Genomic DNA, 14992 nt, shown 5'->3' on the forward strand with positions numbered 1-14992 from the left:
GGAGGTTTGCGTAGACAAGGGAATCCTTAGTCATCTGGAAGAGCAGCAAGTTTAGAAACAGGATTTACATAGTGAAATAACCAGCAGCAGAGCAGGTCAAGTTACCCAGTGTTTGGTGCCACAGTCATCCAGTCCAACAATAATCCTGTATTCYTCTGCAGAAGTAGCTGTAGSTCTTAGAAGAGACGACTCACAGCATGCAGCAAGAAGCTGATGTTGCTCTGGACCAGCTGCACCACTTGATAAATGTGCATCACCGACTCCTCGTACCAGCGGCTCAGGTAGGGACGGACTTCTGTCTCAAGGTTCTGCAGCTACAACAAACACACGGTAAGATGTTTAAAAGCAGCAGCCTTGAAATGCGACTAGAAAACTTTATTTTGTCACATCTTCCCACCTCTGGAGTTTGAAGGCTGCTGTGTAGGCCTGGGACATATTTATCGAGTTCTAATCTAAATGTAGTTTAAGTCAAAAAATTTAAGAGAATTCTGAAGGAATTGGATTATATGAAAACAGTAAAATGTTGAAGCTTTGTTGTAACTTTTGCTTATTCCATAAAAGAAACAAGGATATAAGTTCAGACCCTTTTTGGAGCCCCCCATGAAGCAGATGACGTATCCGTTTCCATCAGTTCTGGAGACCTTTCCTGCTCCAGGAGACAGCAGTAGCAGCCAATTGCCTGCTCTGGAAGACTGCAGAGAAAAATGACATTTATTAATAAAAATAACCTGACGATCAGTTTGTTTTGTTTACAAACTGTAAACAAAACTTATGTTTTCCTTTCAGCAAAGGCTTTCTTCTTGCCACTTTTCCATAAAGATGTCAGATCTGTGGAATGTGTTGTTTTATTTACACAGAGTTGGGCTCCATTGACTAATTATGTGACCTGGGAATGCAATTGGTTGTGCTGAATTTTATTTAGGAGTATCAGAGCATAAAATCTCAGCTTTTTGGTGAAACAAAGAATAACACCATTTATCTGTAGCAAAACTAGCATTAAAATTAAAAACTTGAAATAAACTGCTGTCCATTAATGGCATGGAAACATTTGAAGTTGGGAAGATTTCTATGAAATTATGTGTTATTAGGTTTTATTTATGCAAATTATCTACGCAGCGTCAAAAAATATGTAAGGAACAACTTCTCTCTCCTGTGAAACATTTTCTACAACTTCTTCAATGTTGCAACTTTTTATAATTGGTGAGCTCAGATTTCTCTCACAGCCCAATCACAGGGATTTTAATTACAAATCTTTGAGTGACTATATGTACAGTACCTTGCAAACATTGTCAAATCCCTTTAAACTTTAATTCAAAGCTTGTTGAGACACATAAAAATACTTATACATTTTAATTGAGGCAAAATTTAGTTTTAGAAAATATATCTGAAAACAAATGCAAGCTACAGTTTTGTAGGTTTGTGTTGTTCTGTCACATAAAGTGTCAATAACAAACAATAAAGCTTGCGGTTTTAATGACATACAATCTAATAAAAAAGTAACCAAAGTGTACAAATACATTTTTAATCAACTTTTATGATTTGGTGAAAAAATACCTGAGCTCCACAGTGGCAATGTTGCCCATGCCTCCAAGAAGAGCTCCTTTACTCAGCCTCCTTGAAATATAGGTCCGCAGCTCCGGTTCTGCTTCTGATGGAAGGCTGCTGTCAATTAGTGTCAAGCTGTGGACAAAAAAGAAATAAAATAATAATCAGAAAAGAGGTGGTTAAGATTCAAGCCATCAGAAAAGACAAGGACGAATTTGGAAGCCACTCAAATCGATGAAGAAAAGGTGGAGAATGTGAGGTGATCACAAATAATCCCAGATAATCAGGGTTATCATCCCTGAACACACTCTGGAGTGAGGACACTGTTCAGATGAGGAAGCAGTGTAACTCAGCAACACACTGATGAGAAATCAGAACAAAATCATGAGTGAAGTCAGCCACGATGAGTCCATGCTGCCTGGATATCCAGTGAAAGCCCAAAGTAAAAACAGTGACAGCCACTGAGAAAGCGAGAAGGTGGACGGATGGCTCCTGTGTTACCTAAAGTCATCGTGACTTGTGGAGTCTGCACGTCTCTGGTTCCACGCCACATTTTCTCCACAGGCCTCAGATCTAAGACGACCAACAGTTTACTCATCACCTGCTTAGATTTTATGATTGAGCCTTTACGTGCACAAAGAGGACTGCTGCACAGCAATAAATCCTGGTTTTATTTAGGTGGAAAGCACAGTAAAAACACATTTAACTATTATATGAACAATCAACAGCGACAGATTGGTTCAAAGTAGCATCTGCAATAACATAAATTCATCATTACCTGGTGCCCTGATAAAGATAGATGGTGTAGTAGCAGTTCAGCTGAATTTTCTGGCTGTATCCAGCAATATCTTCGCTGTCAAATTCATCTCTCTCCTCCACGTCGATTGAATCCTGGAAAGATGAAGTCTGGGAAGAAAACATCCTGCTGCTACACGGAGGAAGCTAGCACCGGAGGAAACAGGCCAACAGAAGGACGTGTTTCAATATTCCCTGTTGCTTTGTTGTTGATTGGGTTCAAATATGTTTGAATTTGAGGCTAATTGTAAAAAGAAAGGAAAAAACCTAAAGGATGAGCCAGTTTTCCTGCCTGGATCCAAAGTGTACTTTCAGAAATATGTCCGACGAAAATTAAGGTCTGCCACAAAGGTTCCGGGTTCTCAATAGGTTTGGAAAGCTGATTATTATATGGTTAAACACATTTCAACTGAAGTGCTTCTCAACATACTAATTGATGATAAGAACTTTTTCAAGTGTATTGGACGGATAGTACAGTTAAATCCAAATCTACCAGTGTTGGTGATAATGTGCTGGACTATCGAGAGACAGCATAAAAAAAACCCTGCAAATAAATACAACCACATCCTGAGTGCACAAACTATAACTTATTGTATCCAACTTTGGGAGTCATGAAGCAATTTTTCCCAACATCAATAATTTTCTAACAAACAGAAGCAAATATTGAGTGCATATTAGATTTACTGATTAAAAATGAGAAACGGACAAAGTGAATACCACAAGTTAACCAGCAGATGGAGACAAATAATAATAATTTTAAAAATGAATTTGAAAACCTGGGTTGCTGTTTTACCTAATTTCTAATGTCCAATTAAGTGTTGATGGAAACCAAATTAGTGTGAGTTTGCTGTTTCATTAACAGTAACTCATTATTCTTAGTTTTATTTTTTACGTTTTCACATTGATGTGACCTCCTGACATTTTAACTAATATACTCATTTTATATTGATGCTGAGAGGAGCGAGAACAAGTCTCAATGAGTAACATTTATCTGTTTATTTATGGTCATTTTTAATCATTTAAAACAACACACCTGTAATGTTGTTCACTCAGTCTAACTATTTCACTCTCTTGTTCAAGATCGATCACTCCTATGACATCATTTTAGTAAAACTGCTCAAAATCAGTTTCTGAATTTTTGCTTTATTGTGTACAATAAAACAAAAATAACCCCCCAGAAGTTTTCAAAAGAGCGGCCTGATGCGGGCCACTCTTTTGAAAACTTTCTGATTGGACACCCGGTCTGATTGTTTCTTTAATAGGTTTAGGTTAATCTTGTTTCTGGTTTCGCTGGCCGCTTGTATTATAGTACTTTGTATTGATTATTATACAACAGGAAACTGAAAGGCTATGTGGTGTTAAGAAGCACACAAAAACTGACCTCAAAGATGATGTGCCTGTTATCACATGATCTTTACTAACCCACAGGTCCTAAGGCAAATTTTATATAAATATGCAAATATTTTATGTAAATGAAGTACAGTGTAGGTGTGTGCTTCACCTACACTGTGAAGCACACATTGTTTTTGGACTGATGTCACGTAGGCTGTTTGGTGAGGTCTGATAGCAACTGGTTGTTTTTGTTTACTGTAAAAGCAACAGTCTCCTATTGATTTAGTTCCAGATGACGTGACAAATTTCCCTCCTGTTGTGCCAGATCGATAGCCCTCAACTTAAAAGCTGCATCATATGAGTTTGAAAACATTTCTTTGTTGTGCCTGCTGCTATCATGTGCTTGTTCTAAATGAAAATTAGCACGTTCTTATTTGATTTACAATTTTGACTTCAAATAAAAATAAAATGCTAGAGAGCCCCGTGGTGGTTGAAGAAAAATCCACAGAAAAGCCGCACCGGGCTACAATCCGCATGGTTCAAAGCTTAGGAAAAAAGTAGCGGCTTATAGTCCGGAAAATACGGTACCATAGGTGAAATTGCATAATTTCCACGGCACACCTGACTATCACTCACGGCACACTAGTGTACACCCTCAGTTTCTGAAGTTGTGCTCCATACAAAACCGTCTAACACTCATTACCGACTAATGTGGAGTTCCATGGCAACGCAAAGCATTACTGATTTCAGAGTGTGTTGTTCCTCTCTCATAAAGTTCGATAATCAATGCAGAAAACGATGCAGCCATTGACTATTATTTAGGAATGGTTTGTTTGCAAGCCGTCTTCATCCACTGTAATGATTCTTCTTTGGCGATTTACTTTATTTCCGGTATCGCTACATATTAAAACAGCCGCATTTTCTTTTTATTTAGCTGGCAAACCAAAATTCAAACGCTGTTGATTTTCTATTAATTAGATTTTTCATTTATTAGATTTAGGTTTTACAAACGGAAAAAATAAACAAACAAAAAAACACATGCTTATTTTGTTTTTGCAATTTTATTTTGAAACGAAAAAAAAAAAAAGAACAAACCACACACGCAGCTTAATTGTATTCCACGGACATTTTTTTTCATCGCGTCTGGACAATGCTTCACTACGTGTTGCAATCTTCTTTGCTCATGCAAGAAAAACAGCTGTTAACTTTTATCGCTCAGAATGTCTCCACAGATAATCCCCTATGTGAAGGAATATGCTTACTTAATGAAAATAAAACGTTTCAGAGAAAAAAAATCGCTGGTTTCTTTGATTTGTTAAAAATATATTATGCGCTACTGCATACATTCAGCATAATAAAAAACACATGTACAGCTGAATAATGAAACCAAGTCTAATTGAGCTTAGATTTAACTTGTCACCTATGCTACTCACATTCATTCAGTTTGGTCAGCAAATATATTGAGCTTAAAATATTTAAATTTTGCTGCACCTTTCTGAAGCAATTCATGTTTTTTGTAAAATTTTTCAAATGAATATCATCTGAGATAATATTAATTGAAATTTACTGTTTCATCATCTGAATGTCAAAAGCAACAATGCCATCAAATGAAAAGCCTAAGTAGAAAGTGACCTTTTCATTTCCATAGGGCAAGGAAGAAGAGTATCGAGGAATGACTCTTATTTTGTCTTTATGCCCACATTGGACATACAGGTTTTCATTTTCTGTCCACCCTTCAATCCGTTTCAGTTTTTTCACAACTTCCTTGGTTTTCCAAACTTCCCCTCCGAGCCATTTTAGTTTTCTCTCATTCAGCGTTCCTTTGATCTGCTTTTCGATAGCACTTCTGTGGACAATTTTGTTTAGACCTCTTGCCTTGGCCAGGAAGAAGTGTGTGACAATCCTACTTTTTCTCTGAGACATGTGTTGGATTTTTTGTTCACATAGTCTCTGAAGAGTAACAATGGCCAACAGAAGGATCTGGGCATCAGCAGAACTCACTTCTTTACTGTTTTCAGGCCAAAACAGGAGAGAAAGAAGAAAGAGGGCACTTGCTTTTGACATGTCTTTTCCGTTCGTCTTAAATCCCTTGCTGAGATCTTGTAATTGTTTAAGGGATAATAGCTTTGAGGATCTAGATAGGATGCAGTTAAGAGCTATCTGGCAAAAAATGAAATTCGTGAGCTCCATTTCATCAAGGCCCTTCCATGTCAGGTTTTCTGGATACATGTCCATAATCTCCTCAAGCTTTTTTCCTGCCCTCTTTCGGTCTTTGTCATAGAGTAAAGAGAGGATTGATGTAACATTTCCTCCTCCAAGCTTGTAGGTTCTCATCTGTCTTTGGAAAGGTGAGAGTATGTTTCTAGGATGTTTTGTATCAGTGCTGACATTTTCAGCTGCTTGATTCATCTCCTCTTGTATTTCACAGAAAAATCCAGCATATACAGCACTTTTCCTTGTCAACCATTTTCTTGGATTATAAACCTGCTCTGGATCTCTTGCATCAAGTTCCTCATCCTCTTCACTAATGTCAGTCTGAAAGTAGCTCAGATCTTCAGAAATGCATTCCAGAGCCTGTCTCAAGCTCTTTTCCAACCCTTTCAGCTGCTGATGAAACTTCTGCCAGGGTATTTTGACCTCTTCTGGTATGTAGTCTGTTAGTAGGTAGTTCATCAGCTCTGAATATCCAGTTGTTTTTGAAAAAACATCAACTCCTGACAAGAACTTAAGCAGCCTGCAGCCAACATCCACTTCCCCATAGTATGAACTGTTAAGGTTGACCGTCTCTTTCTTTGGTGTTTTTTCAGAGGCTCGAAAAGCAGATATCCCTTTAAGGGCAATGCTTATGATTTCAACCCCCTTTTCTGGGGAAGGGTCTTTTTCTTCAAGGGTGTCGTACAAATGGTAAAACCATCGCTTGTACACTTGTCCCAGTGTGTCCAGGATGAATGTGTCATGGGGAGACAATGATTTTGCTTCCTGTGCCCACTCAAGAGCCTCCTCAAATCTCTTATTGGTGTAAAGCAGCCGGGCAAGTTGTTGTGCCACATAAGCATCTTTTCCCAAAGCTATGAATGCAGTTTTCATCAATTCAACAGCTTTCTGAACACCACCTTCCTCAGTTTGGACTTCCTCAATTAGTGGAGAAAAAGTTGTGTCCTTTGGGTCACCTCTGTTTTTTTTATTGCGTCTAATGAAGAGAGCTCTTATAACCTTAARRAATKKRTCTCTGTCAAACCTGTGATTGATGAGTACATCATCTTTGATGAGCTCTGTGGCAATAGAGCTTTGAGGCATATTGACAGAGAGCTGGCTCARGATTTCTTTGGCCACAAGCAGATGAATGATACGGATTGACTGGATGTGTGTTGAACTGTCTCTAAGATGGATGAAAATTAATTTGGCCTCATCACTGAGGTGATCAACAAAAGCATGGTACCGAGTTCCAACCACATGCAGACCAATACCAAGATATGCCTCGCAGTGAGACACAGAAATGTAAGAATCCTTTACATAACAATTTAGTAAAGCCACAAATCTGATGAGGCGAGTGATCAGTGATGTATGATCGATCTTATCTAAAAGATTTTTAACAAAATCCTCTATGTAACTTGTTTGGAACTCTTTACTCATAAGAACAAATGTGAGGATGAATTTGAAGTCCAAGTCTTCAAACTGAAATTTGAGTTCCTCACTTTTGTCCAGGAATAAAGATTTTTCCTGATCTGACAGTTTGTGTGTGACCGCTACTGTTTGAGATGGTGATGCCCTGCACATTCTTTCTGGATCATTTGATCTGTTGCAGATGAGCAGGATGAAGCACAACATTGASGGATTTATCTTTTTGATTGTGATAGCATTTCCCAGATGTCGTCGAAGATCATCAATGTAATCTGGATTTTGGTCCTCCAGCAGGAGGAGAACTGGATGACAGTTGTTTTTGTCATACTCAGCATGTTCCCTCAGTTTCACTGCATGCTCACAAACAGTGATGACTTCTTTTGAATGCTTTACAAATGCACATCGTACTTTTGTTTTCCATTTCCACAGCATCTGTCGTGCCACTGTGCTTCCCCCACTGCCAGGATGATGATATATGTTCACACTTTCTATGGGACGTACAGCTTTGTGTCGATGAAGCACATCATCCAGGATTTTGCTTGCGTCTTTGTAAGCATCCCGTTCAATGATGACTCCACATTTACGCTTTTCAGCAAGCCAAAAGTTAATCCAGCTAATTTTTCCTCCACGGTAGAAGTAGAGTTCAGTTTCTTTGATTTCTTCATCACTCATGATTTCTAGGTTTGTGTCATCACACTGGTCAACGCTGATGATCTCCAAAGAGTCTAGCATAGCCTCGTCAACAAACTTTAGGAAACACAAACCCCCATTTGATACTGGTAGTTTCCTTTCTGGTTGGTTCTTTGATAACTGAAAGCTTTGAACTGTTGCATCCACGTGACTCAGTGGCATGTCAACAATGCTGATTTCTTTGAGTTCAGAAATGGGACAAGAAACCTGAGCAAGACTTGACCATTTTCTATAGGTTTCCTTAGATTCTGCAATGATAACTAAACAATTATACCCATTCATTTCTGCATAAAACTCATGAAAAGTCTCAACAAGAGGCTGTTCAACATCAGACATGAGTAGAAAGAGAACAACAAATGAATTCCTGGGGAGGATTTCATTGCAAATTAGGGACACAGCTTTTTTCATCTTTTTTTTTCTTGTYTTRATCCAAGTKYYTTCATCRCTGGGAWCMTYSYYKSCAGGGAAGTYGTTTCGKCCATTGCAATAGATCCAACTAACTCGRTCAAARAGCTTTAAAGAAGCAATAAGATCAGCRTTTTCCAGTCTWTTGYTGTTTTCATARTCATTRAGGAAATGTGGGGTKACAGCTTTCTGCTCCTTGTATTTACCATAAAGGCCAGATGTTTCAGAATCAGGGTCAAAGTCAAACACACAAAAAAGTTTCATGTTAACCAAGAAGGTTATGCTGTCAAGATCTTCTGGCTGTATTTTGTTTGCCACAACAATGTAAAAGAGAGAATTGTCCATGTGTGTTTTCCCTCCGGTCAGAAGGATGGACAGCTTTCTCTTTTGGTCTTCTCTGAATTCCAGAGGTGATTGGTTGGCTGAGGACTCGGCCTCCTCCCTTTGTTGGTCCTTCTCTCTCAGATCTTGAATAAAACAATCTAGTTCGTCATCAGATATCCGTGGTGTGTTGGCCCCGACCCTGTGATATGGGATTTGCTCTTCACATTTCACTTTGCCATCTTTCTCAGAGAACTTTGGTACACCGACACGGTACAGTTTTCTTTTAACAATGCTGGCTTTTGGAACAATGTCATATTCAACAACCCATGTTTTCTCAGCATTTTCCTTATCAATGACCTCAATGAAGCAGGGATTCCTGATACATTTTCTAGCATCGATATGGTGCTCCGAGCGTTTAAAGCATTTTTCAATGTAATCTAATGCATTCACAAAATCTTCTTGACTTTGGACTGGTATCCCCATGATTTCACCATGCCTGTGAGTGGATTTGACACTATCCATTATGCCAAAATGAATTGTTCCATTGACTCTCATATTCATACAGGCACATGCAAATCTGAGGACTTCACTTGCCACTTTTGTTTTAAGTCTTTTTGAGTCCAGTTTGTGTGCAGTTTCTAGTGACTTATATTCATGACATGGAACAATCATGTTTTCAGGTCCCGTCTCTGGGGGAAGCAAATTGTGCTTCACATATTTGAAGTTTGTTGGACGCTGGTCAAATTTTCGATACTCACAGTAACCCACTGCAGACTTTACAATGTCATTGAATGAATTGCAATTTGATTTACAATCATCTTGCACTTTCCTGTCAGTTGTTCCTTCCGACAAAAAAACATTTTCTTTTTTGTCATGTCTTGTATTGCTATTTGTGTCCGTTATTGTATTTGCTTTGATCTGTTCTGTCTTTAGCAGATCATCTATTTTCTTGAGTAAAAGTTCAATTTGACCACTTTTCATTCCAATAGTTTTGCTGAGATAATCCCTCTGTAGAGCTGTGAGAACTGATCCAGTCACTTCTTCATCATTCAGCTTCAGTATGTAATTTTCTTTTATTCCAATGGATTTCAGCCATGAACTCACATGAGATTCAGTCCAGGAGCTGAAAGGCAGTTTCTGCCACTCTGCTGGATAAAAGTGTTTAAATCAAGTGYTAAAATTAATATTTCTCTTGTACAATGCTTGTCTTCTGTTAGTGATAAACAAAACATTTAATTCATAGTAATTCCAAAACACAAAGAACAGAAGGCTACACAATTTATATACAAATTCTTAAATCAACTTAGGATAAATTTATTGGCAGCAATTACTAACACATCGTTTTTTACTATAGTATATAAAATGAGTACTCATCTAAAATCATAACAAAAACATACACTGTTGCAATGACAACATAAAACACACATTTATATTTTTTCCTAACATAATTGACAGGATATTTTGTTAGTTTTTGTTGTCGTGTTTACGTTATCTTACTTACCCAAATCTGGAGACTGGAAATTCATTTTACGTGATGACTGCAGGGAAAATAATAAACCTACGATTACTTTGTTTAATTCAACTCCTGGATATATCATTGCTTAAATCGGTAACACTTTATTTGAAGGGATTTGCATAAGACTGACATGACACTGTCAAAAACATGACATAACACCTGCCATGAACATAAAGAAGTCTTTATGAATGTTTATGAAGTTGTCATAAAGTGTCCTTCGGTAAATAATGACACTTATAATGCAAAGTTGCTCTAAAATTTGCATTAAAAGTCCATTAAAAGTGCCAACTTTGCATGATTTTGTAAATTATGATAGTTTAATGCAAAGTTGCATTTTTATTGGACTTTCAATGCAACTTTTAGAACAACTTTGCATTAAAAATGTAATTATTTACCGAATGACACTTCATGACAACTTTCATAAACATTCATGAAGACTTCTTTATGTTCATGACAGGTGTCATGTCAGTCTTATGCAAATCCCTTAAAATAAAGTGTGTTACCCATAGGGGGTCTGCTGGTGAAACCATAATAGCCAGAGTACCTGCTAAATGGTTATGTCTCCTTTGGAATCATAAAATCTCTTCAAATTCATACAGTATGAAATACATGTTAAATGACACAATTGTAAAACTCTTTAAAACATGAAGTGCTGAATAACAAAAGGAAGTACTGATTTCCTCAATCTGGTTCACTGAACTGTTTGAAGTTTATATTTTAGTTGTGGTTTTCTCCTCATGCTCAAGAGTTGATGTGATTTTATATCAAGTAATTACAAAGATACATAATCTGGCAATAGTAAAACTAAGTTTTAAGTCTAAAAAGACAAGTCTTTCTGTAATCATCAAAAGCTTCACATTGTTTTCAGTCATAAATCTTCTTCCTTTACTTGGTTTAAAATTTGCAACATACTATGCAACAAAAAACGAAACAAAGTACGTCCTTAGGTGTATAACGAATACATTAAGTCCGATTTTCCCCTTTGTATTATAAAAACATCGACAAATTTGTTGTACTTACCAGTATTAACCTTGCAGGCAAACCATTTCCAACACCCCTATGGCTTAGATTTTAATCAAACGAACCTTTCCTGGTTTTATGCTTTCAGTGGGTGTGACTTTTGCTACGTAGCAGTCAGATTACTGTTCTGTGACACCGTTTTACAACTGGTTTCAATTCTACACAGGGGTGAAAGTAGGCGGGTACGCTCGGGTACTGCATACCTCTAAAAGATTTAGCGGRGGTACGCAGTACCTGTAAGACGGGAGCGGCTGTCTGCTGTAAAAAAAAAATAAAAATCAGTGGGTTCACTGTGCAGCCGTGAGTGCACCCACTAATCAGCCGTGACTGATTAGTTTTTCCAAGAACAATCTAAAACGCAATACTCTTCTACTCTTTTAGGGGTGTGCAGTACCCCTGGTTCTTACTGAAATGCGTTATAGATCTTTCTAATCTGGAGAAAGGTACTTGCCTTCTATAGGTTTAACCAGATTTTAAAATTTCATTCAACCTTGACCACAGCAAGTGCACCCTGTTTCCAAAGCCCCATTGTCTGACCAGGCATAACAATCAGATTTTCAGACAAAATACTCTTTTCAGACATTAGATGTTTTGTAATTAAGGCACACAATTTATGTGCCTTCCCCAAGTATATTAAAATCCACAAGTGGTCATTTCAGAAAGGAAAACATTAGTTGGAATTGAAGTCACAACTCCATCTCAGGCCAAGTAGACCATTGTCATGACAAATTGAGAATTTTCTGGTTCTGTGCTTCATTTCAATTTTCTGAACTGGTGACAGTGGGTAAACTATTTTCAGCTGCACTATACAAGTCATGGGCGAAGATGTTTAACAGTGAATAAGACCCACTTGATGTGGCATTTTCCTCTAATAATTTGATATTTGAAGGCCTCATTGTATGACTGATGGGCACACCAATGCCAAGATGCAGAAGCCTCATCTGATATGTACACCTTCTGCTGGAATTTTAGAAAACAGCAGGAGGGTAAAGCCCCAAATAATCCAGGCTGTTAAAAAAAAAACGCTACCTCACAACTATGACAATCAGCTCAGATAGTTTTCTATAACCATGGAAACTTACTAAATGTGTTAAAAGCACAAATGTCCCAAGTTACAAATGTTTGACTCCAGATAGAATATCTCAAATTCTAGAGGAAAACTCTGACAAATATTTTATTCCTTTGGTTCAGATACATCAGAAAGGTCAGTAGCAGTTGCATTTGTCACTGTAGAGGTGGTGCCAGTGTAACCAGATTTGGTGTTGGCCATTGGCACATCTAAGGATTTCAGCATGAACTTGTTGGTCGCCTCATCATGAAGTCCCGCTTCCTCAAAGTCACCTGAAAAATGCAGAAAGCATTTACAGGGCCAGCTTACAGATTCAGCAAGATGTTAAAACAGTACCTTTCAGTCCAGTTTCATTTTCAGCATCTAGTTCTGAGGTAGAACGCTCATGAATCAGTCCCTTCCCCAGATCTGGAAGACGGATATCATTTCATTAAGAGTTATGCCTTTTAAATATTTACCATCTTAAACCCACCAGTTTTGTAGATTCCACTTCTCCAGTGGCTGCCATACAGTGTCGGTCTGTAAAGTTTCTGGATGACACTAGGGAGCTCCTCAAAATGAAGATGTCCACTTTTACTTGATGGCAAGACGGTCAGGGGACCCACTCTGGCCTCTTGCTCCCACAGAGCTGAAAAAAAAAAAAGGTTGTGTCAGAAACCATTTAGTCAATGCAAAAAGACATGAGGGAGAGAATCTTTACCCTTTTTAGTCTTCAGCCCACTCCGCCACATGTATTCAGCAGCAGCCACCTTACCAAAACCACGAGGACCGATCATCCCAGAAATGCCAGACTTGCCTGGCACTTGATTTAGGGCTTTGCAATATCCACACAAATAGTCGTTTCCATCAGCTGACCTCCATCTGAGGAGAAGATTCAGTCTCATTCATGTCATACTGCCAACTCATTTACCAATTTCACTCACCTTCCATTCAGGAAACTGCAGGCCTTGTTTGGCGATTCGGCATCATTTACTGGCACAGCAGTTAGGTGGCATGTGATGTAGAGCTAAAGAGAAAGAGTGAGAACTAATGTGAAGATGTGTGGCAAGGTAGAGGAACACATCCTCACCTGTCTTCGGTCGTCATTGTGGAACTTGAAGGCGTCAATGGTCAACTGCAGCTTGTCATCTCTGGTCCTGGGCAAGAACTGTGCCTTCRAGTTTGGAAGCTGAGAGTCAACCAAGCATCTAAAAAGACAAAGAAGGTCCAGACACCATGTATTGATGGGTACATGTTTAGTAAACTCACTTTAGTTATGCGAGAGCAGGTACTTTGAAACTCTTSAGTTTCTCACCCATTTTCAATGAAGATGTATTTGGGATCAGAGTTTAGAGCTGGTTGAAGTGTGGCCACACAGCTGCTCAGAAACACCCTGAGACCCATGTGGTGATCAAGCCTCACGGAGGCCTCAAGGTTGATCGGCTCACCGAGGAAGAATGCGTTGGCACCCCTTTCATACATCCAGTTATCTGGAGAAAAGAACATGGGGGATGAGCTGGAATTAAGTCCGAGAGCTGAGGGAARAACTGAAYGYACCATTCATTAGCTTCAAGCTAAAGTACAGAGTTTCCACTCCAGCTTGGATAGACGTGAAGGGAATCCATGTCGGCATGAGTGAAGAGCTGGATACACCATACTTCCTATAAAAGCAGATACTTCACAGGTTAAAAAAAAAACAAACAAAAAAACAGCTTTTCAATAATTAAAGAGCTCAATAGGAAACAAGAGAGACCTTTCATAATGGCATTCAACTGGGATTACTGCCTCATCCATGTGAACTACCCCACTAGGGGACGCTAGAGGAGAGTAAACGAGGAGGTTTGCGTAGACAAGGGAATCCTTAGTCATCTGGAAGAGCAGCAAGTTTAGAAACAGGATTTACATAGTGAAATAACCAGCAGCAGAGCAGATCAAGTTACCCAGTGTTTGGTGCCACAGTCATCCAGCCCAACAACAATCCTGTATTCCTCTGCAGAAGTAGCTGTAGCTCTGCAGAACTCATTGTCCTCCACACCAAGACGCAGCTCCCGACTGTCCACCGGAGCGCCAACTGCAAACATATCAGCAGCAATTACCACTTCTAGAGAGTCAGGGTGGCAGACCACACCGACAGTGTTGACGAGCTCTGGCTGGTGCTGCTCCTGCTGAACCACGGGAAGAGTCTGCCGCGGCCGAGGTCTGGGAAGAGAGGAATATGGCGCGTACAGCGAGGATTTAAGAGCCAGAGCTAAACGAGGGGAGACTCCAGAAAACATGACCCCTAAAAGGAGGTTCCACCAAAGCCAAAACATATCCATGAGGACCGCCAACCAGTTTGGCAAACAGGTTCAGACTGAAAGTCCTACTGACTGACCCACAAGACGGTGAACCAAGCAGCGCAGTGTTGATATTTAAATCACACCTGAGCTCAATTACTCCTAATTAGCAGCTTTCACACACAAAAAAAGCTTATTTCTGACCCAGACTCAATTTAAAAACGGAAAATATACACATGCTTTGTTAACTTGCTTAAGACTCCGGGCACAAACAACCATATGTTTGAATAGTGGGAAATAAAAAGGCAGATAAAATGGCAAAATAAGCAAATAAAAGAGGAAATGTAGATATTAAGTTAAAAAGGTCAAAATCAAAAGTATATTTTGGATCAAAGTGATAAAACAGTAGCAACTTTAGCA

General features: G+C 38.8%; 3 protein-coding genes across 3 annotated transcripts in view; all 3 read right to left on the reverse strand.

Moving 5' to 3' along the window:
- The window catches only part of LOC103469289 (protein Njmu-R1-like), a 36900-nt gene extending 34238 nt beyond the window's left edge, over positions 1-2662 (reverse strand). Inside the window, exons 1-3 of the mRNA XM_017306135.1 lie at positions 2324-2662; positions 2047-2118; positions 1555-1680 (exon numbers count right to left, since the gene is read on the reverse strand). Of these exons, the coding sequence (XP_017161624.1) occupies positions 1555-1680; positions 2047-2118; positions 2324-2466 (341 nt within the window). The 5' untranslated portion in view covers positions 2467-2662. The remainder of the gene's footprint in view (positions 1-1554; positions 1681-2046; positions 2119-2323) is intronic.
- Positions 2663-4872: 2210 nt separating this feature from the next.
- On the reverse strand, positions 4873-10238 carry LOC108166520 (sterile alpha motif domain-containing protein 9-like). The gene is made up of 2 exons (XM_017306329.1): positions 10214-10238; positions 4873-9860 (listed from the first exon to the last, which is right to left on the reverse strand). Exons 1-2 carry the CDS (start codon positions 10236-10238, stop codon positions 5236-5238), a joined length of 4650 nt encoding a protein of 1549 aa, XP_017161818.1. The 3' UTR covers positions 4873-5235.
- A 2152-nt stretch (positions 10239-12390) lies between these two features.
- Positions 12391-14689, reverse strand: LOC103469290 (zona pellucida sperm-binding protein 3-like). Its single transcript, XM_008416874.2, has 10 exons — positions 14237-14689; positions 14050-14165; positions 13854-13957; positions 13612-13786; positions 13387-13504; positions 13241-13323; positions 13018-13178; positions 12790-12945; positions 12654-12725; positions 12391-12589 (listed from the first exon to the last, which is right to left on the reverse strand). Exons 1-10 carry the CDS (start codon positions 14612-14614, stop codon positions 12423-12425), a joined length of 1530 nt encoding a protein of 509 aa, XP_008415096.1. The 5' UTR covers positions 14615-14689; the 3' UTR covers positions 12391-12422.
- Positions 14690-14992: the final 303 nt, after the last annotated feature.

This window comes from Poecilia reticulata, linkage group LG8 (genome assembly GCF_000633615.1).
Source record: "Poecilia reticulata strain Guanapo linkage group LG8, Guppy_female_1.0+MT, whole genome shotgun sequence".
Lineage (NCBI taxonomy): Eukaryota > Metazoa > Chordata > Actinopteri > Cyprinodontiformes > Poeciliidae > Poecilia > Poecilia reticulata.